A 27,975-nucleotide genomic window follows, 5' to 3' on the forward strand; every position below is an offset into this window, starting at 1 on the left:
CCCATTAAATCTTTACTTTCTAATCATGAAACTGTGCATCTTTGTAACAAAGTGCAGTGATGAAGTGTGGCGTGCAGAATGTCGTAGCCCTGAAGTGTGTGGCCAGGCCAGCCTGGGCCTTGGCCGTCGACCTGCCAGAGCTGTGGCTTCTTAGCCCTTGACCCCCTGGAGCTCCCTTCCCTCAGCTGTGCTGTGGGGATTGCAGTGATGTTTCTCAAGGCGTTGTTTGGGTTCCATGGAACCGTTTCTATAATGAACTCAGCCCAGGACTTGGCCTCTAGAAAGCATTAGCATGGTATACGTATGCTGTTATTGTCATGGTGACGCTGAAGTTTAAGGTGCGAGGAGCCCCCCCTCCCCACAGTTAGGCAGCTGCCTGACTTCCATTCAGACAGGTGTAGCATCAAGCTTTAATCCCTCCTTTCTGAACATCGCAGCCCCCTTGTGGGGTGTGGGGGGGCTCTCCCATAAAAGCATCTGTAGCCTCAGCGGGGGGGCTGGCCCTGACCTGGCAGCCCTGAGGGAGAGCCCTGGAGAGAGGGAGTGGAGGGGTGGGGCCGCCACCCATCACAGCACCCCTGGGAGCACTTCTGGATACAGCGGCCACACCGAAGGGCAGCGTAGGGACCCTGGGGCCCTCGTGGGAGTATTCTGCGGTGATATTATGACAGTGACGATAACAGTGACAACAGGGATGGCTGTTCCGGCCCCCTCCCAGGGGCTGGGGCCAGGTGCCTGTTCTGCAGGTGAGAGCCCCAAAGCCAGGGGGTGGGCAGGACTTGAGCACTTCAGGCACAGAGAGGAGACAGACCGACCGGATGGGGCCCCACAGCTCCTGCAGGTGCCTGGTTCTCACCCTTGTCCCCGGGCCCAGCCCACTGCCCTCCTCCTGTCCTGGTGGGGAGCAGACACACAGGGATAAGAGCCGCAGCAGCATGGGTTGGGATGGGAACCGTTGGTTTGTGCCAGCTCTCCACTGGGGAATTTCAAAAACCTGAAATAGAATGCTGTCCATGGAGATGAGCCCGTGACGCGACGTGACGTGACGTCTGCCCCACTCTGGCGAAGTTTCTGGTCCCCCAGCGTTCCTGAAATCCGGGAGGGGGCCCTCCTGGGCCCTCATTCTCTCTCTCTTTCCTAAAGATTTTATTATTTATTTTTAGACAGAGGGGAGGAAAGGAGAAAGTGAGGGAGAGAAACATTGATGGGTTGCCTCCCATATGCACCCCGACCAGGGGCCAGGCCCAAAACCCAGACTGTGCCCCAACCAGGAACTTAACTGGCGACCTTCCGGTTTTCGGGACAACACCCAACCAATCCAGCCACACTGGTCAGGGCCCTCGTCCTCTTGTTTCCTTTTGTTTTCTGGCTTCTTTTCTTCCTTCCCTGAATGTTTTGAGATAGGTATTTTTTTATCCTCACCCAAGGATATGTTTATTGGCTTTAGAGAGGTGGGGAGGGAGGGACAAAGAGAAACATTCATCAGTTTCATCCGGTCTGTGCCCTGACAGAGGACTGAACCTGCAACCTAGCTATGTACCCTGACCGGGAATCGAACCTGCAAACTTTTGGTGTACAGGATGATGCTCCAACCAACTAAGCCAACTAAGCCAGGGTGAAATACATATTTTTAAAGTTACAAGACAGCTTTGGGGACAAAACCTACCAGTTCAGACAACTCTTCTGGGAGGTGGTGCCCCCGGCCCAGCACAGCGCAGAGCCCTCCCGAACAAAGCCAGAGCCCCGTCCTTAGGGTGCGCCTCCAGCCAGGCAGAGGGGTCTGGGAACACAGGTCTGACACAAAACCACAGACTGTGTGTGGCTGCTGGGAGCTGCGCTGCTGGACACAGAGGAGAGGTAACCTACTGACTTGCTCTGCCTCTATCTGCTTCTCCTTCCTTTGTCGACTTCTTCTCTTCAAATAGCCTGACACGCACAGAAAAACTGCCAGAGCGCAGAATAGTCCTGTGTATGCAGCACAAGACGTGAGCACCTTGCCACGTGTGCATGACCGGCTTTCTCTGTACATACACGTGTGTGTCATGATGTCTGGCTGAGCCGTATGAAAGTGAAATTGCAGAAACGATGACCTTGACCCCAAGCATGTCAGCGTTTCCTCGAAGCAAGGACCCTCTCACGGAACACCACGCCGTGATCTGAATCCTCAGACGGAGCATCGGCCCTGCGTTCTGCCCTGGCAGGCTGTTGCCTTCCCTGTGACTGCTTTATACGTCTCAGACACGCAAGTGTGGAATGAGCTCCGTTTCTCAGCTGCGGCAGCAGGCCTCCTCCCCTTCTCTTGCTGTGTGTCTTCCCTGCGCCCCCTTTTTTCTGGAGTGTTTTACCGATAAGTCCCGGTATTGATTCATTGGCAAGGACCTCAGCATAAATCATTGTTCAGACCCTGGGATGGGACCTGTCGTAAAACCTCTTAAGTGGGTTGTGACCAACACTTTAAAAAGAAAACAGACCATAAAATCAGAGTGCACTGTGCTGTGCAGAGCGTGCGTGTGGCTGCCATGTTGTGTCTTTCTCCCGGCGGCCATCAGGGGCCCTGGGTTTCTTTGTTAATGATCCGACGTTGGCTGCAGGACCCCTGGGGTAGGGGCAGACCCCACCTGGGGAGGGCCGGGGAGAGAGACAGAAGCAAGGTCTGTGCTACCATCCACCTGAAAGCTCTGTGTTTGGAAGTCTGGGCTCTGGAGTCCAAGTTGACTGTCCTCTCTGTTCCTCAGCTCTCCCATCTGCGAAGTGGGGATAGAAATGGTCCCAAACTCACAGGGCTCTTGTGAGGATCCACTGGCCACGAATCTCTGTGAAGGGGCCCTGCTTGGGGCTCACAGTGATGCTCAAGAACGGCGCCCATTGTTCCCTGAGGCTGTGCCTTCCACCAGCTCCAGCTCAACCTTTTCCTCTGAGAAGGGAACCCTGTCTTTAACATCTCATCCAGCTCATTAAAATTCTTTGTAGGGCTTTTAGAAGTCCCAGTGCCAGGCCACACCCCAGGCCAATTATGCCGGAATCTCTGGGATGGGACTGAGGCATAGGTATTTTTTAAAAGCACCCAGGTGCTCCCCGTGTGCCGATGTGCCGGGAAGATGCTTAGCACTTAGCACTTGTTACCCACGGTAACAAGCACCCCGTGGGTATTGTCGGAATGCATCTCCTGAACCTTTGGTCGGGGGTGGGACCTGAGAGCCTGCATTTCTCACAGGTTCCCAGTGGTGCCTGTGCCGCTGGTCCAGGACCACAATCTGAGGAGCATGACCCCGGAGAAAAGGCCCCACTGGGGTCCAGTACTGCCCATCCCTGCCCCGCTGTCCTGAAAAACAGCAGCTGACACTCTTGGACTTCTGCTGTGTGCCTGGCACAGAGTGAAGCCCTTGTACAGCCATCGGCCTCGACATTCAGTTCCCGCTGCTACTCGATGAGGCTGCACGTGCATCGTCCCCATTTTAAGAGAAAAGTGGCGCCCAGAATGGTTGGGAGCCTGCTTATGGTCGCATGACTGAGCCGGGCTCTGGTCCCAGCTTGGGGAGCAACGCCCTGGGCCTGCTCCTGAGCGGGGAACACTTCCTTTCACACACAGCGTCCTGAGTCTGGCTCCATCAGTGTCTGTCTGTCTGTCTGTCTCTCTCCTGCCCTCTCTCAGTATGTTTCTTACTCCCTCCCTCTCTCTCCCCACCCCCACTTCCTCAGTCTTTCCCATTCCACCTCCTAGTGTGCGTTTCCAGTCCATCTCCTACCTGCCCCACAAACCCAGCCTGGCCAACACTGAAGCCTTCATCCTGGCCCCTCCTCCAAACCAGCCCCTCCTGGGGACCCACCCTCTCCCAAGCCTGTGTGTCACCCCAACTTGCAGCTGCATTTCCCTCCCGCTGCCCCACTGTCTTCGAAGTTCAGGCTGTACAATTTCTGGCCCAGAACAGAGCTTCTCTGACCTTAACAAGCACACAGCCCCCGGGAGCCTTGTTAAAGCCCTGGGTCTGGCTTGGTGTGTCTGGGTGGGCCCGAGGTGCTGCATTGCTGACAAGCTCCTGAGGGTGCTGAGGCTGTGGGCCCATCAGCACTACCCATGCAGGGACGGTCTGGGGTCTGGGGGCCCTGGGGTTTCCTAGCTGGCCCCGTAGAATGCAGACTTGCTGCTTGGTTCCCTCAGAATAACCTCTGAACCCTGTAACCACACCTTTGCCTCTCCTCATCTTGTTCCTGCTCCAACCTCCCTCCCTCTGGTTCCTTCTGTGGACCATGCCCTTCTTGTCCTCTGGACCTTTGCACATTCTGTCCCTGGAGCCTGAGAGGCTGTTCCCTGCTTGGCCCACGTCTGCCTATCTTTTATTGATTTATCTATTTTATTTTCTTAAGATTTTTTATTGATTTGAGAGAGAAACAAAAGGAGAGAGAGGGAGAGAGAGAAACACTAATTTGTCGTTCCACTCATTTATGCATTCATTGGTTGACTCCTGTACATGCCCTGACCAAGGATTGAACCTGCCACCTTGGCATTGGTGTATCAGTGCAATGCTCTAACCAACTGAACTACCCGGCCAGGGCACTCCAGCCTATCTGTAGGGACATGTTCCCCAGGCCTCCCAGGCTGGGGCAGGAGCCCTCCTCTGCACCCCTGGCTTCTCTCTGCTTCCCCTGGGCTTGCGATGCCTCTGTCAGAGCCAGTTGGTGTGTCTGTCTGCCCTCCTAGTCTACGCTGCATAGGGGTGGTGCCCCGTTTGGCCTCATATCCACTTGTGTGGGGGCCGCTTTCACATCGGATGCCTGGATGGGGGACATGTGGGAAATGGGGATGGGCCTGGGAGGTCTGACACCAGGGAATGAGGGAGGTTGGGAGGGTGCGGAACATACGAGTGTGTTGGCAAAGCCACAGTTGCATGTCAGGGGCACCTGCCTTCGACCCCAGCCTGCGGGCAGGAAAAGCAGACCATGTGTCCCAGAGCGAAGGGCTGGGGCTCTCACGGGGCCTCAGAGCTGTGTCAGAAATCTGGGGTCACCTCTTGTGACCACCCCCACCCTCCTGTCCAGCCTGGCATACAGGGGACACCCTATGGACAGAGGGCTGAGCTCCCCGCACCGGCCTCTCAAAGACTCAGGGAGCCCTCCACAGTGGAAACGAGCCTCTAAGGCCCCCGTGGAGTGGGCCCCAGCTGGGGGTCAGGGCAGTCCCATGTTCAGATCCTGGCTCCACTCTCAGAGTAAGCTGGGCGACGCGGCCTCTCTGAGCCCAGATCTCCACATCTATGAAACGGGGCGGCAACAGCGCCTCTCAGGGTCGTTGCTGAGGATCCGGTGTCAGGGGCCCACAGGTGCTCAAGCACCTCCAGCCACTGCCTCTGTTCACTGGTTTCCAGGACACTGAGGATGCATCGCATTTCGGGAAGGTCCTGGGAGCACTGGCTGGGATGATTTTAATGCTTATGGACTGGGGACCACACACCCTTATAGCCTAATCTGTTAGATTTCCAAAGAACCTGCACTTTGAAAGAGGGGTACCTGCCCTGGCTAGTGTGGCTCAGTTGGCTGGGCGTCGTACCGCAAAGCGAAAGGTCACTGGTTTGGTTCCCGGTCGGGGCACGTGCCTGGGTTGCAGACTCTGTCCCTGGTTGGGGCGTCTATGAGAGGCAGCCGATCGATGTTTCTCTCTCACATCAATGTCTTTCTCCCTTTCTTCCCCTCTCTCTAAAAATAAATAAATAAATAATAAAAATAAAAGAGGGGCACCCAGCCTGGCTGAGGGTCCTCACGGCATAAAGTCAGCCGCCATCTGTGGTCCCTAAAAGAAAAGACCAGGTGGTGTGGGTTCCGCCTCATCAGCCCCTGACCACGCCCTCACTGTCAACTTCACCCCAGACTGCAGCCGGCCTCCAGCATGTTTAGCTTTGAGGTGCCTGAAAGTTTTTTCCGCCAGCACAGACTCAGCTTTGAGCAAATTCAGCCCAGATGTAGTCAGCAGGCGCCATGACCTGGAGGCCCTCGTCTCTCTGCCCACTACTTCCTGTTGTGCACCCATCAGGGCCCAGGGGTGGGGTCCGGGCCACACGTGGCCAATACAAACAAGCCTCTGCTCTCTCCGCAGGCCCGCACCAGTGCCGCCATGGGGCTGAAGCTGTCCTGTCTGAAAGGTAAGATGGGCTGCTGTCCTCACCAGCTCCGGTGGGGGTGGGGGTGGGGCCGGGTGGGGAGGCGAAGGAACGAGGCAGGAGAGGGCAGACCCCGAAACCCTAGCGTTGCTGCCCTGCAGAGGGCGCGGCCCCTCCCACTTGTGCAGCATGCGCGGACATAGTGGGCGCTCCAGAAAGGCTGGCCCTTACTCGGAGGGCTCCTCTGGGCCTTTCCTTTTACTGGCAGTGGAGTGACATGGGAAAGTCACGGCACCTCCTGGGTCTCAGTTTCCCCCTCAGTGGGATTCGTTCCAGGCCTGTGGAGAATAAGGGGGTAGGAGGCTCTAGGTGTAGTGCCAGGCACGCACGGGTGCTTGCTCTCTGCTCCACTGGCCTGTTATCACCCTGATAACAGGTTCGGGCTGCAGGCATCTGGGGAAGGCAAACTTGGAGAGGGGAAAGGACAGCAGGGAGAAAGTTCTAGAAGGACACAGAATCACTGAGAGGCGTTGCAGGTGTTGGCAGAGGCAACCCAGACCTCTGTCCTGTGCTCTGGGCCCATCTGCCCGGCATCCGGATGGCCTGGGGGCACCCAGGCCACTACGGCCCACTCCAAGGCCTCCCCTCAGAGCCCATGTGTTACTCCATGACAAACGCTCCCACCCACATCTCCCCAGCCTGAAATCTGGGAGTCCCCCTGGATGGCCCCGGCCCACGTGCAGTGTACTCACCAGTTCAGGCTCTCCTGGATGTCCAGGAGCTGACCCTGGCTCCATCCCTCTGCCACAGGAAGTCAGGAGGCAGGGGAAGGTCAGGCAAGGATGAAGGACCATCCTTCAGGGCCCATGCCTGTCCCTCAGTGGGAGGCGGGGCGACTTGACGGGCAGCTCTTCCAAGATTACGTGCAAGTAGGGAGCAGTGATTCCTCTGGAGAAAATCAGGCTGTTGTTGGCTAAGTGGGTGTAAGGTGCTAACGGGACCTAAACAGCCTGTATCCCTCCAGGACCCAGCCCCTCTGAGGTTCCAGGCTGAGCCCAGGTGGGAGCTGGGGAAGTGTCTCCAGGAGGTGGAAGTCCAGGGGTGGGGTCCAGAGATCCAACCTTAGAGGCCCAAGACCCTGCTCCTTAGGCTTCACTGCAGGTCTCCCCCGTGCCCGGCACAGTGTAGGTGGCCAGGACAAACTTTTTGTTTTGGTTTTTATTGTGAATATACATAATGTAAAATCTACCATCTTAGCTGTCGTTAAGTGTACAGCTCGGTGACACCAAGTACGTTCGCACTGCTGCACAGCCGTCACCAGCATCCACAGGCGGAGCTTTCCCATCTTCCCGACCTGACACTGTCCCCACCGAATGCGAACTCCCCCTTCCGCTCCCCGGCCGCTGGTACCTACCACCCTGCCTTCTGCTGCTGTGGATGTGACTGCTCTGGGGCCCTCACGGAAGTGGCATCGTGCAGTATTTGTCTTTTTGTGACTGGCCTATTTCACTCAGCGTAGCGTCCTCGGGGTCCATCCGTGTTGTAGTGCGTGTCAGAGTCTTTTCTGGGGCTGAATAATATTCCACTGTGGGCGTAGACCCCAGTTGGTCCATCCATTCCTCCCCGGAGGGACAACAGGCTGCTTCCACCTTTGGCTTCTGTGTCAGGATATTTAAGCCCCTGAAGGGACCTCTGGGGTCACTTACCTTCCAGCCCAAGGTAGGCCGGGGACTCAGCCCTGGGAGAGACCTGGGACCTGCAGATGCCGAGAGTTCCCACCCCCTACCCATCACCCCACCCAGGACTGAAAGCCTGAGCTGCAGGCAGAGTACTCCTGGGGCTGGGAGCTTCTAAAAGGGCCTCCTCTTCCTGCTGGGCCCTGGAGGAGCTAAGTGCTGGAACGGGAGCCAGCGGTACCAAGCAGGTTTGCTTATGCATTTTTCATTGCTAGCGCTCTGGGGCCAGCACCTTGCCCACCCCCAGCCCTCTCCCTAGCCTCGGCCAACACAGGCCTAGGCATGCCTGGGGAGGGCAGGGCACGGAGCCCTTCTCCCTGTGCTAAACCAAGATAGCCCAGGCCCAGGAACCTGGCTGCCTTGGTGTCCTCTACAGAGCCTTGTTTTCTCTGCTTCCATGAGGAATACGCCCCACTCAAGGAAGCCGCACCGTGCCAGACACCTGCAGCCCTGTGACCCTCACAGTTGTCCCTGTGACCCTCACAGTTGTCCCTGTGCCTTCTCTTACCTGGCTGCCAGCAGGCGCAGTTTTACCTGGTGGTGGCGCTGGCACATACAGTTCTGTGCGACCTTTTTTAAAATTTAGTTAATGATTTGGTGCTGGTGCTGCCGTTTTCAAGGTGGTGTTGTTTCCACAGTTCTTCAGTGCCGTGTCAGGTGCATCAGGAGGTGGTCTTTGGGTTGGCCCGAGTCCCGGGACCCGTGGGCAAGAACAGTGGCGGAGGGTGGACTGAGGGAGTGGGGGTGCTGGGTGGAGGGGGCAGAGGGGGCAGAATCAGGATGACTGTAATAGCATAATCAATAAAGTGTAACTTAAAAAAGAAAGAAATTTCTGTAGAAAATGGGACTTTAAAACCGGCCATCCACAAAGCAATGTGTCACTTTCACTGCAGTAAAGCCACTTCCAGCGGGTCTCACGTGCAACTGGGTATTTTTCCTTTATGCAGGCTTCATTTATTTTTCTTTTCTTTTTTGATATTTTATTTATTTAAAGAGAGGACGGTAAGGAGAAAGAGAGGGAAAGAGACACTGATTGGTTGCCTCTAGCACACACCCCAGTTGGAGATCAGGCCCACAAACCAGGCATGTGCCCTGACTGAACCCGTGACCTTCTGCTTTCCAGGATGACACCCAACCAACTGAGCCACATTGGCTAGGGCCAGGCTTCATTTCTTACTCAAGAGGGTTGTGTAGTAATTTTCATTGCATGTCATTAGAAATAGAATTTGCTAGAACAGAAAAAAAAATAGAGCTGGTCTTTGGGTTGTTTCCAACTTGTTGCTTTTGTAGAGAATGCCATTTTGAACATCTTTGCTCTTTTGATTTTTTGTAAAGTATTATTTCTTTGGGATAAGCTCAAGCAATCAGAATCTGGGTTATACAAATAATTAGGATAAATGGCGAATTCTTCCTGGGAGGCCAAGCCTGGGTGGGCCCTGTTCTCTGCACGCTAGTGGGTGACTCGTTCGCCCCACAACCACCACAAAGTTGGCCCCAATGTGACTCCATTTCCTGGCGAGGAAGCTGAGACGCAGAGAGGCAGTACCATTGGTCTGGGGCCACACAGCCGGGGCCCAGGCAGGGTGGTCCCAGAAGCCTGGCTTCATCAAAGGAAAACATTTCAGTATGACTTTTTTTAAAATTAGATTTTATTTATTTTTACAAAGAGAGGGAGAAAGAAAGAGAAGGAGAGAAACATCAATCAGTTGCCTCTCGTACGTGCCCCGACTGAGGACCAAAACTGCAACCCAGGCGTGTGCCCTGACTGGGAATTGAACCTGTGACCTTTAGCTTTGCAAGATGATGCCCAGCTCACTGAGCCACACCAGTCAGGGCTTTAATTTGACTTAAAGTAGCCATCGTAGCCAGAAACTTTACCCACATGAGCTCCCAAGTCTTCACCTTGGCCCTGTATGATGGTGTCTTTGTGTTCCAGGGTGGCCGTAACACATGTCTACACAGTGGGGGGTGGCTTACAACACCAGAAATTTACTCACTCCCAGTTCTGGGGGTGAGAAGTTCTAAATTGGGGTCCCCCTGGGCCACGCTCCCTCTGAAAGCACTGAGTGGGGAGACAGAAAGATCCTTCCTGTCTGTTCTGGTTCCTGGGGGCTCCAGGTGTCCCTTGGCTTGTGGCCACATCACCCCAATCTCTGCCTTGTCTTCATATGACCTTCTCCTGTGTGTCCCTGTGTTTTCCTCTTGCAAAAGCACCAGTCTTTAGACTTAGAACCAGCATGAAATCCAAGATGATCTCATCATAAGATCCTTAACTAATTACATCTGTAAAGACTTCATTTCCAAATAAGGCCACATTCTGAGGTTCTGGATGGACTTGAATTTTGAATTTTTGGGGGGGACGCTATTCAACCCACCACAAGTCACTTTGCCACTGAGCCTCCAGCGTGTGGGGCAGGAATGTGCTTCTCCTGACTGGCAGTAACGACTCAGCTGAGGTGGGGGATCATGAGAGAGCAACATTGCAGAGAGGGAGGAATGTGACAAAGGAGAGTGGGCATGGTAAGTGGGGTCCTTCTGCGCCAGGGCCTGGCCGTGGCAGCTGTGATGGGTTGGAACATTCCCGGTCCAAGAGCACCTCCCTGGTGTCCTCTCGTGTTAGGCTGGCGTGTGCTGAGTGGGCATCCCTGTGAGCCCGGCACTGTGCCTGAGCACGTGCGCCCAGCTGCTCATTTCGTCCTCACTGCAGCTGGACTATGGAGGTAGCTTTGCGGACAGGCTGAGGCACAGGGGAGCTCAAGGTCACGTGGCCTGTCGGGGGCGGGGTGGTTTCCCAGGTTCGTAAGCACGTTCTCTGCTGGTCTGCAGCAGGGGGCACTGCCCAGGACGCAGCATGGTGGAGCTTTGGGGTTGTCAGTGGGATCCTCAGACTTGCGGCCTAAATATCACCTGGGGACCAGTCAGACATGCGGACGTGCAGGACCCACCAGTCCTACTGAGTTTGAAGCTCTGGGGGTTATTAACAAACCCTAGGGAGATTCTGTCTGGAGCCCAGTCAAGTTTGAGAACCACTGATGAAGTGGCCCAGGGGGCACAGAGGACTGAATTCAAATCCCATTCTGCCCCTGACTAACTGCGACCTGTGCGACTCACTTGATGTGCCCCAGCCTCAGTTTTCCCATCTGTAAAATGGAGGGATGAATGGGAACATCTCCAGGGCCAGGTCTCAAGAAAGACCTGAGCTGAGCACTGAAGCCGATGTCCAATGGACAGGGCTCCCTGTCCACGCTGACCAAGCGCACCTTCCCTCTCTGGCAACAGCTCCCACTGTGTAGAGACCGCCACAGGGGAAAGCCAAACTGGAGGGGGGGTGCCCAGTGGGCCTCCATGGGGGTTGGTGTGGTCTCTGGGGCCCCCTGAGGGTGCCACCCTCCTCTGGACGGTGCCAGCTCCAGCCCCAGCCAACTCGCATCACCACGAACACAGGCTCCTGAGACAGGGCTGGTCCCAGCTGCTTGGCCTCTGGGCAGCCACGGCCAGGTGAGAAAGGGCCGGGAGATAGAGATTTTGTCCTGGGTCAGTGGTCGGTTGGTTGTTTAATAGCCTTTATTCCCACATCCCCCCAGCCACTTTGCCCAGTAGTTAACGTCGTGCGTCGAGTGCGGTGCGTCCATTACAGTCACTGAACTGGTGCCAGGACGTTATTCCAAAGTCCGTACTCTGTTCAGATTTCCTCAGTTTTTACCCAGTGTCCTTGTTCTCTCCCAGGGTCCCACCTCGTGTTTTGTCTCCTCCTTAGGCTCCTCTGGGCTGCGACGGTTTCTCAGAAGTTCCATGTCTTTGTGACGTTTTTCGTGTCTCTGTGATGATCATTTTGAGGACGCCTGGTCAGGTGTTTTGTGGGAGGCCCTGCTGGTGGGGTCTGGCTAGTGGTAGCAGGTTTTCACAGCCTCCCCTGCTGAGGATGTGGCGATGGGGCTGGGCACTGGGACCCTTTGACTGCCCAGGCGTGTCTCCTGGCTGCCCGACCCAGGGGCTCAGAGCCTCTCCTCCACTTGGCCTGTGACCCGGGCAGGGTGGGGGTGGGGAGGCTGGCACTTAGGGTGCCCGTTCTGCCTGAGTGGGGTTAGAGGTCCCAGACTAGCCACAGGTCACAGTGACAACGTGAGCTGCACCATCCATATTGCCCATTGTGGTGTGAACACTTGGACCCAGCTGTCTCACATCTGTGGTCCGGGGTTGGGCGAGATTGTTCACGGCACAAACACCAATTGTGTCCCTCCTGGGTACTGGTCCAGGGCCAGTCAGGGATGAGCAGGACAGCCGTGGTTCCTGACCCCTGCAACTGGGGTGTTGGGGTCAGATGGCCTGAGTACCGACTGCCGAACTCCAAGATGGAGACCAGTGCCCTGGCCCGCGCTTGGTAGGGATGGCGTCACTGAGGATGCAACCAAGCTGGCCAGAGCTGGCCTGGGAAAGAGTGGGGAAGCCAGCAGTGTCCCAGGCAGCAGGAAGTGCGTGGACAAAGACTAGGAAACAGCGACAGCCGATGAGGTGGGCAGGGAATTTGGGATTTTACACTAATAGGGATGGGGAGCTGCATGAAAAGGGAGAGGATTAAAGGCATCTATTTGGCTAATATACTTTGAGCAGTTTTCAGGGTGAGTATCTGAAAGGGAAGGTCCCTTGGTAAGATCTACCACAAGGTAGAAATTGTCTTAATGTCCTGAGCCTCAGCCTTCCCATCTGTGAAATGGGCTGTGGCTTCCTGCCCATGGGGCCACCGGCAGGGGCCTCTGTCTGCTCTGCCCACCCTGCACCCACCGGAGCAGCACCTGTCACCCAAGCAGGTGCTCCCTTCCCAAGGGGAAAGAGCCCAGACCAGAGCTGTATTCCGGCGTAACTTCTCATTTGTCTGGCAGATAGTCACTGAGCACCTGCTGCATGCCAGGCACTGCACCGGGCCCAGGGATGTGGCAGCAAATGTCACAGAGCTCCGTGGGAGAGACAGAAATGAATGTTTGAACTCACGACCCAGATTGCAGACTTTGTGACAAGAACTATGAAGGATGTGCAATCAAGGGGCATGAGATGGGCAAGGTCCTCTTTGTCACAGGGCCAGCTATGTGGGTACAGGGAACAGTGTTCCAGCAGAGGGAAGAGCAGGTGCAAAGGCCCTGAGATCGCAGCAAACTTGGTGAGCTAATGAACACGCAGGAGGCAAGCGTGGTGGGAGTGGGGGTTGAGCAGGGCGGTGGCGCTGCAGTGCGGTATCAAGGATTGCTTTGCAGAGCAGCAGGAAGCCCCACAGTTGTCCCAGACCAGGGGCCTCAACCTCTGCCGCACATCTGGGTTGCGTGGCCAGCTTTCGAAAAACACGGGCCTGGCCCACTCTCCAGGGTGGGTGGTGTGGGTGGGTCCTGGGCACCGGTGTGTTTGCGAAGCTTTGGCCGGCCCAGGGTAAGAACCACTGTCCGGGTCCATTGTCCTTGCTTTTCAGATGGGCCCAAGGTGACAGGGGGCAGGTTAGCTCGGCTGAGAGCCTAGGTATGGGGGCTCCAATCCAGGGCTCGTTCTGGAACCTTTTGGAAAGATCTATGCCCTGGAGATAGGAGCTGGAGGGCTGGAGCCCCCCAGCCTGCCTGCTGAGAGGAGGGGTGGAGAATCTGAGCCTGTTTTATGATTTTTTTAATTTACTTTTTAACCCTAACCTGTCATAAACACTGAAGCAGATGGCGCTTACTTTTGCCCTGCCCTGCCCTGCCCTGAAGAGAGCAGCCTCCGGGCTCACTATAGGGACTGAGTCTCCGTCCACTTGAACTAAACCTCCAGCGCCTGCTGCCCTCCCTCTGGAGGGAGGGGGGGCCCTGGGTGTGGAAGTCAAGTGTCACAACAGGTGGCAGGAGCCAGTCTAGTGCACCAGTTAGTACTCAGGAGACCTCCGTCCCCCTTACTGTCCCAGTTCCACGGGGTCGTGAACCACAGCTGCCCTGGCTCTGGGTCAGCGCACAGTAGGGACTCAGTCGCTGTTTGCGGAATGAGCGGTCCCTGGACCCTCCCCCAGGGGTGGAGACCGCTGTGCCGCCACTCCCTCTGCCCAGCAGGGAGTTCACTGCCTCCAGCCAGACCCCACTCCCACTCTCCCACACCGAGGAGAGTTGGTCATCACCCCCAGTGTACAGCTGAGGAAACGGGGGCATCAGGTGGTAAAAGTCCCCACCCAAGGTCACAGCTAGAATGTGACCGAGCTGGGTTGCAGAGGGCGTCCACAAACCTGACGGGGCACCCAGACATTTGCCCCGCCCCCATCCCTACCTCTTCCTGCCTGGCAGGTTCCTCCAAGTCTTGCATGGACCGGGTGTTCTAGAAGCATTTGGAATGAATGCAGAATGAAGACTGAGCCTCCAGGGAGGGGTAGGAAGGAGAAGGGACACAAGGGACAGGGAGGCAGGTGCTGAGACTCACTGTCCGGTTCTGGCTGTCCACAGTGAGGGCCACCCTGGCTTTGTGCTGCTCAGGACTCCTGAGTAAGGTCTGTGCTGGCCAATAATCCCCTGACAGAATGCAGCTGGCCCGGAGGCTGAGCAGCCTGGTTCTCCTGGTCCCCAGGAATTGCCTTTCTCCCTCCTGGGGGCATGGTTTCCAAGGAGCCTCAGAAGCCAGGATAGGGGCACGGACGCCAGGGTAGGGCTGCAGACGGGAGCCTGGGCCAGGGCAGTGCCACGCCCACGTCCACCTCGGATCTTTCCTCCTCCCATCCTTTTACTTTGTGCTTTGCAGGCCTCTCGGTGCCGGAGTCGGAGCCATCACTCTGGTCCAACAGGTCCAAACCTTGCGTGACTTGGCCAAGGGTCTTCAACTCGCTGAATGAGAGCTTTTCGTTGTTAGCTATAAAATGAGCACTAGGGCGGGGCTGTTGTTGGGTTGGAAGGAGGCAGGTCAGGAGCTGAGAATGGGGCCTGGGATGTGGTGGGTGCCCAGAAATCGCTGCTGGGCCATTGTTGCTGCTAAAATGTGCCTGTATTCTTTCTGCCCTTTCAAAATGTCTTTAAGATTGTGTGTATGACTATGGGCCAGGTCCTCTGCAACCAAAGCACCAGTGAGCGAGTTTGGGACACACCTTGAAGGGTCACCAACTGGGCCTGGAGTCTAGCACACAAGCCGATAACTGTTCTTGGCCTGGCCTGGCCTGGCCTGGCCTGGGAGGCAGGACAGACCCGTGGGCCTGGGAGTGCTCAGAGCATTCGCTCCCGCCACGGACAATGGGAAGCCCGGCTGGCCGAGGGCACCTTCTGTTGTATGGGTCCTCTGGAGCCAGGGTTGCCCTAGAGTTGTCCAGGATGGAGGGGGACAGGCCTTCTATCTGCCCATCTACTGGACATGGGAGAGGGCTGTACCCAGAAAGGGCATATCTTGGGCAGGGCCAAGACTAGGGGAGAGGAGCGAGGCACAAGTCTGGTCCCAGGATCCCCTTGCCTGGTTGTCCCTGTAACAGCAGGAACCACAGTCCTAATGATGTGGCCCCACTGTGCCCTGCTGCTGGCCAGCAGCCCCGGACACCTTCCACTTAGTACCATGCCTCCTTGTGAGAGCCCTGCGGGTTTTGAGTCTTGGTCTAGGGTGGAAGCTCGTATCTTTTTTTTTTTTTTTTAAGATTTTATTTATGTATCTTTAGAGGGGAAGGGAAGGAGAGAAGGAGAGAAATATCAATGTATGGTTGCCTCTGGTGAGTCCCCTGCTGGGAACTGGCCTGCAACCCAGGCATGTGCCCTGACTGGGAATTGAACCGCGATCATGTGGTTCGCAGGCCCGCGCTCAATCCACTGAGCTACGCTAGCCAGGCTGAAAGCTCGTATCTTTATTCCCACAAGGGGCCACCACGTGTTGCCGTCTGTAACTTAGCCCCTTTGCAGCCGAGGAAGCAGTCTCTGAGGGGGTGAAAAACTTGCTCTGTTCACTCAGCTGGCAAGGGCAAGCTGGGGATGCCAGTCCTTCTGGCTCGGGCCGTCCTGCAGTTCCAGCGGTGGGGCCGTGCGGTGGGGCCACGCCGGGACAGGGGAACAGCTGCCCTTGGCACCATTCCCAAGTGCCAAGCTCTTGTTGACTTAGGCTGTGACCGCGTGCCTTGTTCCCCCCAAACTGGTAGCACTGCCAAATATAGGAGGAAAAAAACGTAAAGCAGGATGCCTAATTACATTTGAATTTCAGATAAACAAGGAATGATTGTCTAATGTACATTATGTCCCAAATATTGTATGGGACATACTATTTATTTATTCATTCATTTATTTTTAGAGAGAAGGGGAGGGAGAGAGAGAGGGAGAGAAGCATTGATCGATTGCCTCTTGTACACGCCCCACTAAGGACCAAACCCAAACCCCAGACTTGTGCCTTGACCTGGAATTGAAAAGACGACCTTTTGTTTTGTGGTACGACACCCAACCAAGCCACACTGGCCAGGGCAGGACATACTTTTTAGTATACTAAAAAAAAAGTGTCCTGAATTTGATCTGGCAACCCCACCCCTAGGGACGCTTCCCAGTGTCCGGAGGCACTTTTGTTGGCCCAGTTGGCAGGCAGCGGCATCTAGGGGTCGGGGACGCATCTGCACCCCTGCCAGTGCATGGGACAGCCCCGCCAAAGGAGCAGGAGCGATCTCGCTTCCGATGCAACGGGGAGGAGCCCCGGGCTGCTCACATCAAACGAGTCCCCAGGACTGGTGGTTGCCAAGCACTTTGTGTTTCTCACAGCGATCTTCTTGCGTCCATTTTAGAGGTGAGCAGACTGAGGGCTGGGAGGGGGCTGTCTGAACCTAGCACACCCAACTACAGCTGAGACCCCACAGCCTCCCCAAAGGGGCTGCAGCTAGGAAGAATGGGGACCATCTCCTGGGACTGGGAAGGGCTGGCAGGAGGGTGGGACAGTCAGGGAGGTGAACACATCCCCCCACCTTGCTGTGCTGGATCCTGACTCTGGCTCCTCCCCCCAGGCTCTCTCTCCAGCAGCTCATCCCTGACGCAAACTAGAGCTTTTTCCTTAATTAAAAAGAGATTTAAAGCATCCACTGTCATCTTCATTGGGCCGGCTGCCTCTAGAAGGTAAAACCGCTACGGTGCCCTGGCCTCATCCATAATAACACAAGGCTTTCCCTTTAATTGGAATTTTAAAAAAAGATTAAGTGCGTCTGAAACCCTCAGAGGCATTTGTTGGTTTGTGTTTTGAAAGATCTGCACTAAATCCAGGTTCCTGGTCACCTCTGAGGAATTAGCGCGGGCCCCAGCGCCCAGCGCCCCTGCCACAGGGCCTTTGTGCGTGCTGTGGCTGGCTGGAATGCCCTCTCCTCCATCCCTCCTGCTGCTCTCAGGTCAGCCCTCTCTGGGAGACCTTTTCTGATTCCCACGTCTCTCCCCATCCTGACACTCCCTCCCATCATCTCCTTGCTCCTCCTATCGCTGACCCAGCTTTGGGAGGTGTTGATTTGCTTCTGGGCCCCAGGGAGGCCAGGTTCAGCATCAGATCCCACATGATCCTGGGCAAGAACCCTGACTTCTCTGTGGCTCATTGTGCCCGTCTGGAAGGTTGGTGTCTGGTAATGTCAGCCCAGCTGGGAAGGACAATGATGAATTCCCATGAGGTTCTCACATAGCCACTGACCTTCCGTGGGTGCCATCCTCCCAGCTCAGCAGTGTGGGCCTGTCCCAACAGCTGCCTGGACCACTGGTTCTCTCCTCCCTGTTCTTTTCCAGCTGACCCTGAAATCTTTGGGGTCCCCGTTCCGCTGTTGGAGCCTGGAGGCATAGGAAGGCAAAGAGTGGTGGAGAAGGGGAGAAACATCTGTTGAGACTATTTTATTCTCTGCTGTGTCCCCAGCACCTGGAACAAATTAGGACATAGTAGGTGCACAAGAAATGCCTGTTGACTGAGCCCTCCCTAGCCCAGCTCTGTGCTGGACTTTATACCGGTGCCGCAGGGCACGGGAGCAGCAGGCTCTACAGGTGAGAAAGCTGGCCTGAGCGAGGCTGGGTCACTCCCTGGAAGCGGGGAACTGAAACTCAGACTGTTTTTCTTCCTTCCCAAGCCCGTGGCCCTTCCCATCCAGCGGGGAACACTGCAGTGTTGAGTGGAACCCAGGAGTATCTTGCCAGAGTCAGTGCATAGACACTTAGCCCCAGCTCCAGCTGTGCAGCTGCAAGGCGAGGTGGCGGGGGACAAGGTCCCCAACCCAAACTCTGGTGAGGTGGCACCCGGGAGGCGCTCAGTAATGGCTGAATCGATGAATAAGTGCTAAGGGTGGCATCGCATGCTACTAATAACAGTGTGTATTTATGGAGTGGGTGCTGCTGAGGCCGGCTCTGGTTTTCTAGCCTGCAAACTGCACATGGAGACGGCACCCAGTTTGGCTGGATGAGGGCTTCAGTGTGGTCTCAATCCACTCCGCGGCCCCTGGAGGTGGGGACTGTTATTCAAACCATTTTGCAGGCGAGGAAAGGAATTCCAAGGAGGTGAAGCCACTGCCCAGGTGGATTGAAGCCCAGGTGTATGCTCTGGCCTCCCACTGCATTCTGGGTCCTGCAGGCCCACTGTGTGTGAGCTGGTGTCTTGAGGAAAAGTGGATGCCATCCTAATGGGGGGACAAGGTGCCAGCCCCAGCATCATTTTTAAATGTACCAGCAGAGGGTGCCATTGTGCCGTGATGCCTGTGGAAGGACAGCACCTGCCCTCGGCTCCAACCACTGGGGCCTGGTGTGGTGGTGGCCTGGGGATTGTTGAGAGCTGACATAGGGAACAGTGCTGTGTCCCCGGGAACCTGGGGCATTCTGAACAGAGGATAGGCTTGCATGGTTCAGGGCATCTGAAGGCTGAGAAGTGGTGGCTGATACCAGAAAAGGCAAGGTGGGTGCGTGGGCCTGGAGCCCCCTGGCCTTTGCTTATTTTGGGGCCTCCCTCTCTAAGCCTTGGTTTTCTCATCTGGAGAATGGTCATGACCCTAGTTTCCACACCGAGGATTAATGCAGTCGTGAAAAGGGCGGGCTCAGCCCAGAGCCGGCACAGGGCTGCTTGAGGAGAGGTGGCCAGTCTCAGTGGGAGGAGCCAACAGTCCTTGGATCCGCTTCCCCCACCGCCCCCTCCGGGGTCCCTCAGGCCCTGGCCAGCTGGCTCTTGTTGGTCACTTCTCCCGCCCTTGGTAGCCACATGCCCCTCGCCGGGTATTTCATTCCTGCAAGATTGGTATCGTAACTCCATTCGTACAGGCAAGGACACTGAGGCTCATAAAGTAAATCCACCCGTTTCCAGTCACCCGAGCTTGTGGGTTCCCAACCCTGGTATGAGACTCTCCTGGGAGCTTTTAGAAGCCCTGGTGGTGAGCAGTGACATCTGGCACCCTGGGGGTGGGCTCCCACATCCATATTTTTAAACTTCCCAGATGATTGCCCTGGGCAGCAGCTGACACTGAACCCCCTGCCCTGCCCTGCCCTGCCCTGCCCTGCCGCAGGGCAGCAGCAGAGCCTGGGTGCAGAGGAAGCCAGCTCCCTGGTGTCACCCTTGGGGAGGCAGGCTTGGGAGGCCCGGTTTGGGCAGTCTGGCTTCCTTGATCTCCAGGGCCCATAACCAGCAGGGCCCAGGTAAGTCCGGGGCACAGGGGCACGGCTTCCTGCTCAAGCTTCCAACCACAACCACTCAAGAAACCTTTGAATGACTCCAGGTGCTGGGGTCCCCTCCCTGCTTCCTCCCTTCTTGGGTCACAGGGCCCTGGAACCTCAGACCAGCTCTTCCCCTCAGGAAATAGGCTCTTAAAGGCCGGAGGCAGGCAGGTAATTAACAAATAACAATTCTGGCTTTTGCACACATGATCTCCTTGTCAGGGGGGGCTGGGCTGGCATTTGTCCTTAATCCCCAAAGTCAGCTTTACCCCCTGAGAGCTTTCCCCTCCTGCACGGCCACCTCTGCTTGGAGGCTGAGCAGCCTGGGGATTTGAGTGCAGCTGGAGGCCCACCCTCCTCCTCCCTCTTCCCTGCCCCCTCTCCCTCCTGCCCCCTCTCCCTCCTCTCCCCTCTCTTCCTGCAGCATCTCTCCAGGGCCCACTGAGTGACCTGATGCTTCCTGATTAAGAATGTGGCTTTGTCGCCAAGCTCCCAGAACATGTTAAAATGCAAATGTGGGGCCCTGGGAGGAGTGTGGCTTTTCTCTATTAGCATTTTGTTTTAGAGCCGTAGAAGATTCACTGAGGAAGGGGCCTCAGAGACTAAGCAGAGAGGCTCCCTCCTGTCACAGATAACAATAATCAGAGCTTCCTTTTGTTGCCAGCGCTCAAGGAGACGCTCTTTATGGATGATTACAGGGCCACTTACAGGGATCGAGTGCCCCCCGGGCCACTAGCTGGGCAAGAGCTTTACACGGTTCACGCGTTGCGTCCTGCCCGCCGCCCTTCAGAGGCCGGTACTGCCAGTGCCAGCAGCAGCCAGGTTTGGAATCTGGTTTGTGTTTTTAGCATTTAAGTGCCTCTGGTTTTTGAGGGTCTGTTATCACTTGTTCCGACACCATGCCGGTCCCTGGTCCAAACTCCACTGAGATGTTACGGAACTGGATTGGCAAACCACAGAGATCGGGCCTGTTGCCCTTTTTAAAAAATAAAGTTTTATTGGGACACAGCCACACCCATTCATTCACATACTCTTTGAGGTTGCTTTCTACCACAGTGGCAAAGTGGAATACTTGTAACAGAGGCTGCAAAGCCCCAACAGTAAAAAGTTTGTACTATCTGGCCCTTTTCATAAAGTTTTCTGGCTCCATTATACAAAAGTGTGGTTGTTAGAAGCAGCAGCTATGGAATCTGATAGGCTTGGTTTGGGTTCGGATCCCGGCTTCGCCACACGCTCTTGGACTCCGCGTCAGTTCTCCTTCTACCTGGTCCTCGGTCTCCACCTCTGTGCGATGGGGCTGCTCATACTTCACCGTCTCGGGGTAGCCATGAAGGCGTTCAGCCCTATGTGTCCAGCAGCAAAGGATCTGTAAACGTCGACTGTTACCAGTATTGACCGGAGGGCCTGCTCTGAGTGGCTTCCTTTTATTTTACTTTCCGCAGGCAGAATCGTTCTGCTGCTTTAAAGGAGGCTTGGAAACCACGGCTTTGGGTGGAGTTGGCAGAGGCCTGGGCAGGTGCTCTTGCGGGGCTGGTAGTCTGCTGGGGCCTCTGCCTGCAGAACTAAGCAGCCTGGCAGACTCAGAGGGCTACGGGGGCTCCCCAGGGCGGGCAGGCCGTGCTGACAGCACCACGCATCTATTGCTATGCGGCTAGCCGCCCCGCCCCCCAACAAAGTTTAGTGGCTCAAACATTATCTCAGTTTCTGTGGGTCGGAAACTCAGGAATGGCTTAGCAGGGAGGTTCTGGCTCAGGGTCTCTTGTGAGGTAACGGTCAAGCTGTTGGCCTGAGCTCAGTCTTACCCGAAGGCTTGACTGGGCCGAGGACCCGCTTCCTGGGTGGCTCCTTCACAGGCTGCGCTCCTGTCCTCAAACGTGACGGTTGGCTTCCCCCGGAAGAAGAGCAAGGAGGAAGTTGTAGTATCTCTTATGACCGCCCCTTGGAAGTCACACACCATCCGTCTGTCTTCTTCTGTTCATTAGAATTCACCCTGAGTCCACCCCACACTGCAGGGCAGGGACTTGGGCCCCACTTCTCGGGACCCGAGAACCACCACATCGACCCGTGGGGGTTGTTCGGGAGCACCGTTCCAGTGGCGCTCAGGGTCGGCCTGAGGAGGAGCGGGAATGACAGTCATCCCCTGCTTGGCTCTGGCTGCTGTCCAGGGGCTCGGACACTGGAACTCATAGTCTTGGGCTCTGGGGAAAAACTGCAAAACCTAGAGCTAAGGATGTTGGCACCCAGGCCAGGGGTGCCTGAAGCTGTTTTTCAACTCAAATGCGAAGCACTGCTCCTTGCTTGGTCCCAGATACTGCGCTAGACTCAAGCGAGAGTGCGGCTGCCCTCAGAAGGCTCGCAGCAAAGGAAGGCAGGATTAAGAACTAATCATTTCAGGCCTGGCTGGCGTAGCTCAGTGGATTGAGCTTGGGCCTGCAAACCAAAGGACCGCGGTTCAATTCCCAGTCAGGGCAATGCCTGGGTTGCAGGACGCACGGGAGGCAACCATACATTGATATTTCTCTCCCTCTCTCCTTCCCTTCCCCTCTAAAGATAAATAAATAAAATCTTTAAAAAAATAGAACTAATTATTTCAATATGTTGTGATCAGCGCTGGAGGACTAATGAATGAATGAGTGTAGATGGCAAAGGAGGAGAGGCCAGATTTGCTGGGGTGTCTTCCCCAAAGGAGAGCCTACTGTGATGGGCTTTGAATGATGAGCAGGAGCTCACCACCATGCTAAAGGAGGAAGCGCTTTCCAGGCAGGGGAGCAGCCTGTACAGGGGCGCGAAGGGGCTGGGAAGCCCCGTGTGTGTGGGCAGCTGAGCAGTTTGGAGAGCGTGGGCAGTCGGCAGGGGATACGATATGGCTGCAGATAGTCGAGGCCAGGTTGTGAAGGCTGAAAGCTGAGCTAAGAGGTTAACTTTAATTTATCATCAACAAGGCATTTTATGACTCTGTGAGATGTGGACAGACTCTAAGGTTATTTAAGGAAGCCCAAGGTCAAACACAAGTACAGCAGCTTCCTCCCGCAGGACTTCTCACAGCCTTTAATTCTCCAGCGTGCACGGAAATCTCCAAGAGACGGATAGAATCAGTGGGATTCTCAAACTTATTTGATCATGGAACCCCCTTCTTGAGGGAGCCTCTGAGGCCAGTGAACACATTTTGGGAAATGTTGCTTGTTGATAATTGTCAAGAGCTAGGGAATGTTCTTGGTGGGGATGTGGTATGATCACATTTGCCTTCTCCGGCTGCTGTTTGGAGAACAGACTGAAGAGGGAGACAGAGGGACTAGTTAGGGGCCGGAGGAGGAAGGGACGGCCTCAGAGGTATTGTGCGGGTGGCACCTGCGGCTCCCAGGCTCCCAGGCTGCTGACTCGGGCTGGGGTTGGAGGGTGAGGTGCAAAGGGAAGGCGTGTGGCCGGCACTCAGGCTCCAGGCTGACGTGATGCCATCGACTCCAGACCGGAAAAGCGGAGGGAGGTGCTGGGTGGGGTGGGTGGTGCGTCAGGTGGAGGTCTGTGACTGGGCTTGGCCAATTTATGAGCACAGAGCAGAAAAGGGATTTAACACCTGAGAAGAAAAGGGCAAATTCCCTGAAAAGGGCGACTTACCAAAACTGACACAAGATAGAAACAGAAAAGCAAACGAGCCTCATAGCTATTAAAGAAACCAAGTGTGTCATCCAAAGTCTCAGCACAGAGAAAATTCCAGGCCTGGACAGTTTCCCTGGTGAGTTTGGTCTAACTCGTAAGGAAGAAACAGCACGGTGCTCCAGCCTGCGTCAGAAAGCCGTCGGTGGGCGGGTGCTACGTGCGCAGCGCCCCCCGGCCCCGCCCCCCAGACAGGCTGGGCTGTAGCTTGGGGCCCTGTTGCCTTCATCCGTGCAGAGTCATGTTCTGAGTCCCTGTCACATGTCAGACAGCGCCGTGGGCACTGACGCTTCGTCAGTGAACAAAGCAGGTAAAACTCACCGTCCTTGCCGAGTGTGCAAGATCGGGTGGGTCATTAACTGTCCTGAGCCTCAGTTAGGTGGGGACAGCAATGCCCTATTGCCAGAGAGTTGTCTGGACGCGCAGTGACGGTGGGAGGGGGGGGGGCAGACAGGCAGCCAGCCAATGTGGGCAACTCCCCAGCGGCCACTGATGCGTGTCTCTCTGTCGTGTGTGTACGTGTGTGTTCCGTGGCCTGCCCTCTCAGGCTTTAAAATGTGTGTCAGCAGCAGCAGCAGCCACGACGAGGCCCCCGTCCTGAACAACAAGCACCTGGACGTGCCCAACATCATCATCACCCCCCCGACCCCCACAGGCGTGATGCTGCCAAGGGACTGCAGGAGGACAGGTGAGGCCACCCTGCCCCGCTCACTACCAAGCCAGGGTGGGTGTGGGGGGGAGTGTCTGGCTGGGGACAGCTCAAGGGGTCCCCTTTTGTGCTGTGGGTCTGAGTGCATGTCCCCACCTCTCCTTGGGTCTATTAAATATTTACCCTTGGCCCCCCACCAGGGGCCCCTCACCGTGGCACCAGCCTCAGCAAGACGAGGCATGTTAAGTAATTAGCTAGACAGCCCCTGCCGGCGGCCGAGCAAGTGATGGATGGGGCTGGGTGGGCTCCCCAAGGTGATTGATGGATGCGCCTTCCCCTGCTGGCTGGCAGACTGGTGCTCCATCTTGCTGGCTGCAGAGGTTCAGCGGGACAGGCCAGGCTTGGAAATGCACTCATGCTGGGCTGGGGCTGATCTCTGGGTCCTCTGGATGCAGCTCACTGCAGGGTGCGGGGAGAAGATGGAACTGTTACCAGAGAGAGGGCGAGAGGGAGAGGAGACACTGAGGGCCCTGGGCCCCTCTATAGACACTGTTGGAGCTGGCGGGACAAATTCGTTAAACAGATTTATTGAGCCAGGCCTGTGTGGGGCTCTGAGGCTGCCACTGGGAATAGTAAGAATAGTAAGTAATGGTTCTGACAGCAGTCATTGAGTCCCAATAGGTCCAGTGTTCACCCCCATTTTATAGATAGGTAAACTGAGGTCAGAGAGGTTGGGACACTCGCCGTACAGCTGATGAGTGGCAGAGTTGGGATTCAGGCTCAGGCTGCGTGGTCTGGAGCTCACCCCGCGGACCCCTAGTCTAGATGCCCTCCTAAGTGGCTGGCAGTGTTCGGCCAGCCAACCACCAAGACGTGAGTTCTGCCTGACTCGGGCGGGCGGCACAGGTGGACAAGGCTGGTGTGGGGCTCCTGGACATCTGGCAGCAAAAACTTAGGCGCACTTTTCCAGATGTGTTGAGTTGGGATCTCAGCTTGCCCTGGAGGGCATGTGACGTAGAGAAAGACGTTGGACTCGGGGCCAGGCCTGTGCAGTTACTAGGCTGGGCCACGCTCAGTAAGGATTGCAATGGGTCACCTTCCTATGTCACCTGTCCAAGTGGAAGGCACCAGGCTAAGTGCTTCCCACAATCTTATTTCTCATACCAACCCCAGGGGTTGTGGGTACCATCCTTATCTCTAGTTTATAGATGGGAAGCTGAGGTCCAGAGAGGGAGAACGACTCACCCAAGGGCACACAGCAAAGTGGGAGAAGGGCTGGGCCCCTGCTCTAGTGTCCAGTCAAGAGCTCAGTGTGGGCGGCAGAGGCCCAGGTCCTTGGCACTGCCATTATACTCCCTTCCCTCCCTGAACCTCAGTGTCCCCATCTGTTAAATGGGACCCTAATCACCCTTCCTGCTCCTGGGACCGTGTGAGTGCAGGGGGACTCTGTTACTCTACAGGGTCTGTGGGGTCAGAGCCTGGAGGCTCTGGGCCCCCAGGGGGATTCCTGGCCCCGGGAGAGGTTCCTTTTAAGCTTAAGCAGTTCCAAGGATGGGTTAGTGCGAGGGACCAGTGCGGGGTCCCCTCCTGTCCCGTCCAGAGGCAGAGCTCAGACCTCACCCTGAGCTTTCCCCATTCAGAGAAGGGAAGCACAGGAGAAAGGGCACAGGTTTGGAATCAGAAAATCCCGAATTTGGACCATGGCTCTGCCACTCACCAGCCTGTGACTTTGAACAGGAAGTTCCACGTCCCTGAGCCTCAGCTTCTCCATCTGTAAAATGGAGACAATAATAGTGCCTCAGAGAGGTTGAAGATGATTAAAAATGAGGAAGGTCGAGTGCTGATTTCTGTGGTATGTTGTGGCTATTCTCGCCAGTGGTATTTAGTGCAGGAGGAAAGACCACCAGACTTGGGTAGCACTTCCTCCCCGCCTGAGGGCTCTGAGTGGTGATTAGCTAGCCACCTGGAGCTTCTGAGAAACTGGAGAAACCCTGGCCCTTCCTAGGCACCTGCTGACTTGGAGCGCGTCTCCACTCTCTGAGCCTCAGGTTCCTGTCTCTAGAACTGCCCAGCCCTGGGCTTTAAGAGGCTGAACTTAGGGCGGCCCAGGTGGATGGCACAATCCCAGGAACCTCAGCCAGGGACACCAGGAGCTCAGCGCTGAGTGTGGGATTAGGGGTGCATAGGAATCCAGCAGGACTGAACATCACTGGAGTCCCCTCTCAACATCCATTGAGGGTTCTCAGGAAGGTGGTATAGAGCAAGGAGCCCAGAGGCACTGTCCCTGGAGCTCCCTGGGAAGGGGGGCCAAGATGGGGTGGGGGATTCATCTACATGTTGATTCCCTTTGTCTCCTAGTCTGGCTGGAAGACACGGGGTCGTGTCCAGAGGATGGAGAAATAGACCCTGAAGCGTGAGAAGGAGGCACAGGTCAGGGATTTGTTGGCTCCGGCTCCTGCTCTGGCCATCCCTCATCCCACTCATCCCCAAGGGGGTGTAGCCGTCTGGCACAGATGTGCTGAGTATGCTGGATGGGAGAGTGATTTCGGCACTTTACCAGGAGAAGTGTGGCAAGATGAGCAAAGAATCAGCCCTGCATGCTTCCAGAATGGTGTTTCCCTGGCCCTGTTGAGTGGACCAGACCTCTAATGCCTGCACGTTCTTGCTGACCCCAGGCCCGTGGTGACGGCCATTGGGGTGCCAGGGGCGGCTTTCTTCTGGACAAACACATGCCCAGCAGCACCCTGGGCCATGCGGTCGATGCCCAGGAGGTCAACACACACAAGAACTTCTTGCAAAGGAGTGGCTCCATTTTTTACAAATTGTTTTACAGGTATCGAAACAGTCCAAAAGTGATTTATAGGTTTTTTTGCATTACAAATAAAGACCCTCTGGAATGAATGGTGACCCCTGCTTCTCAGTCTGGGTGGAAGAGGCAGGGCACACAGATACAGAGGAGGGTTTAGGAGAATCACTGTTCGCAGAGGCCTGGCTGGCGATGTGCCTTTGGATGGTCTCAGGCTCTGTGACTTGCAGACCGCCACGGGGTGGGCCTGGGCGTGGCTGAGGCCACTGGCTCATCAGTCACACAGACCTTGTTTGAGCCCCAGCTCTGTGCCTGCTAGTCCCTGCTAGCTGCGGGATCCTGGTAATAATGGGAGGCAGTGGTTTTGTGTATTTTTAAAAGAATTTATTTATCTATTTTTAGAGGGAGGAGGAGGGAGGGAGAAAGAGAGAGAGAAACATGGATGGGCTGCCTCTCGCGCGCCCCCAGCTGGGGACCCGGCCTGCTACACAGGTGTGCGCCCTGACGAGGAATCAAACTGGCGACCTTTTCGGTTTGAAGGCCTGCGCTCAATCCACTGAGCCACACCACCCAGGTCGGTTTTGTGTTTTTTTCTTAAGCACATCGGATTGTTGGCGGGCCCCTCTCCCTGTGGACCGTTTTCATCGTGGCACAGGAGTTTCTGTCTATTTTCTTTGGCTTCTATCAGAGGCTTGTCCTGCCTTTGGTTTGTCCGCCGTCATAGTTGGGTTTTCTCCCAGAAGCAGAACCTGGACCACAACTTGGGGATCAAGAAGTCTGTCTGGGCGGTGATCCCGGGGTGCATGGGTAGGGGGCAGCAAACCGCAGTTCCAGGATCCCCAAGGCCACACTCGGGTCCAATAACTTGTGAGAAGGACTTACAGGACTCAAAAAATCTGAAAACCATTGTAGTCACAGTTATGGTTTATTACGGCCAAAGGGTGCAGAACCACAGCAGCGAGGGAAGAAGCCCAAAGGGTGGGGTCCAGGAGTGTCCAGACACTCGAGAGCAGCCGGGAGCATCACCTGCGGACAGCGCTGACTCTCCCGGCTTCAGTGGTGACACACACCCACCGAGTGGCCAGAGTCTTCGCTGGGGCTTGGTCAGGCCCACAGTCTGACCACCCACTTGGTGGCCGCAGTCTCTAGCCCCTCCGGAGGGCTGTAGCTCAGAACAAAAGCGTTGACCTCTCACTCGCTGGTCTCTGGGTTGGCCATGGCTCCGCTGAGTGGCTGCCAGGAGTTCGGCTTTGTCAGGCTCCAGTTGGGTTTGAATCTGCTTCATGTGTCCCCGCGTTTTGTGACCAGCAGCGACCAGAGTATGTGTGTTCTCATGGAGGAGGGCAGGAGCACGGAGCACCAGCCAGGCCAGACAAGTGCCTGCCGTGCAGCTTCTGCTCATGATTCATGGCCCCAGTCCGGTTCCATCTGAAACCTA

General features: G+C 55.9%; 1 protein-coding gene across 2 annotated transcripts in view; it reads left to right on the top strand.

Annotated features, from left to right (window-relative positions):
- Window positions 1-26,569, top strand: part of CLMB (calcimembrin) — a 45,411-nt gene extending 18,842 nt beyond the window's left edge. For both annotated transcript variants that reach the window (XM_037040248.1, XM_037040249.1), the window contains exons 2-4: window positions 6,089-6,134; window positions 23,630-23,770; window positions 26,090-26,569. In XM_037040248.1, coding sequence (XP_036896143.1) covers window positions 6,089-6,134; window positions 23,630-23,770; window positions 26,090-26,148 — 246 coding nt within the window. In that variant the 3' untranslated portion in view covers window positions 26,149-26,569. The remainder of the gene's footprint in view (window positions 1-6,088; window positions 6,135-23,629; window positions 23,771-26,089) is intronic.
- Window positions 26,570-27,975: the final 1,406 nt, after the last annotated feature.

This window comes from Sturnira hondurensis, unplaced genomic scaffold (assembly GCF_014824575.4).
Source record: "Sturnira hondurensis isolate 20B ecotype Veracruz unplaced genomic scaffold, ASM1482457v3 Scaffold0002597, whole genome shotgun sequence".
NCBI lineage: Eukaryota > Metazoa > Chordata > Mammalia > Chiroptera > Phyllostomidae > Sturnira > Sturnira hondurensis.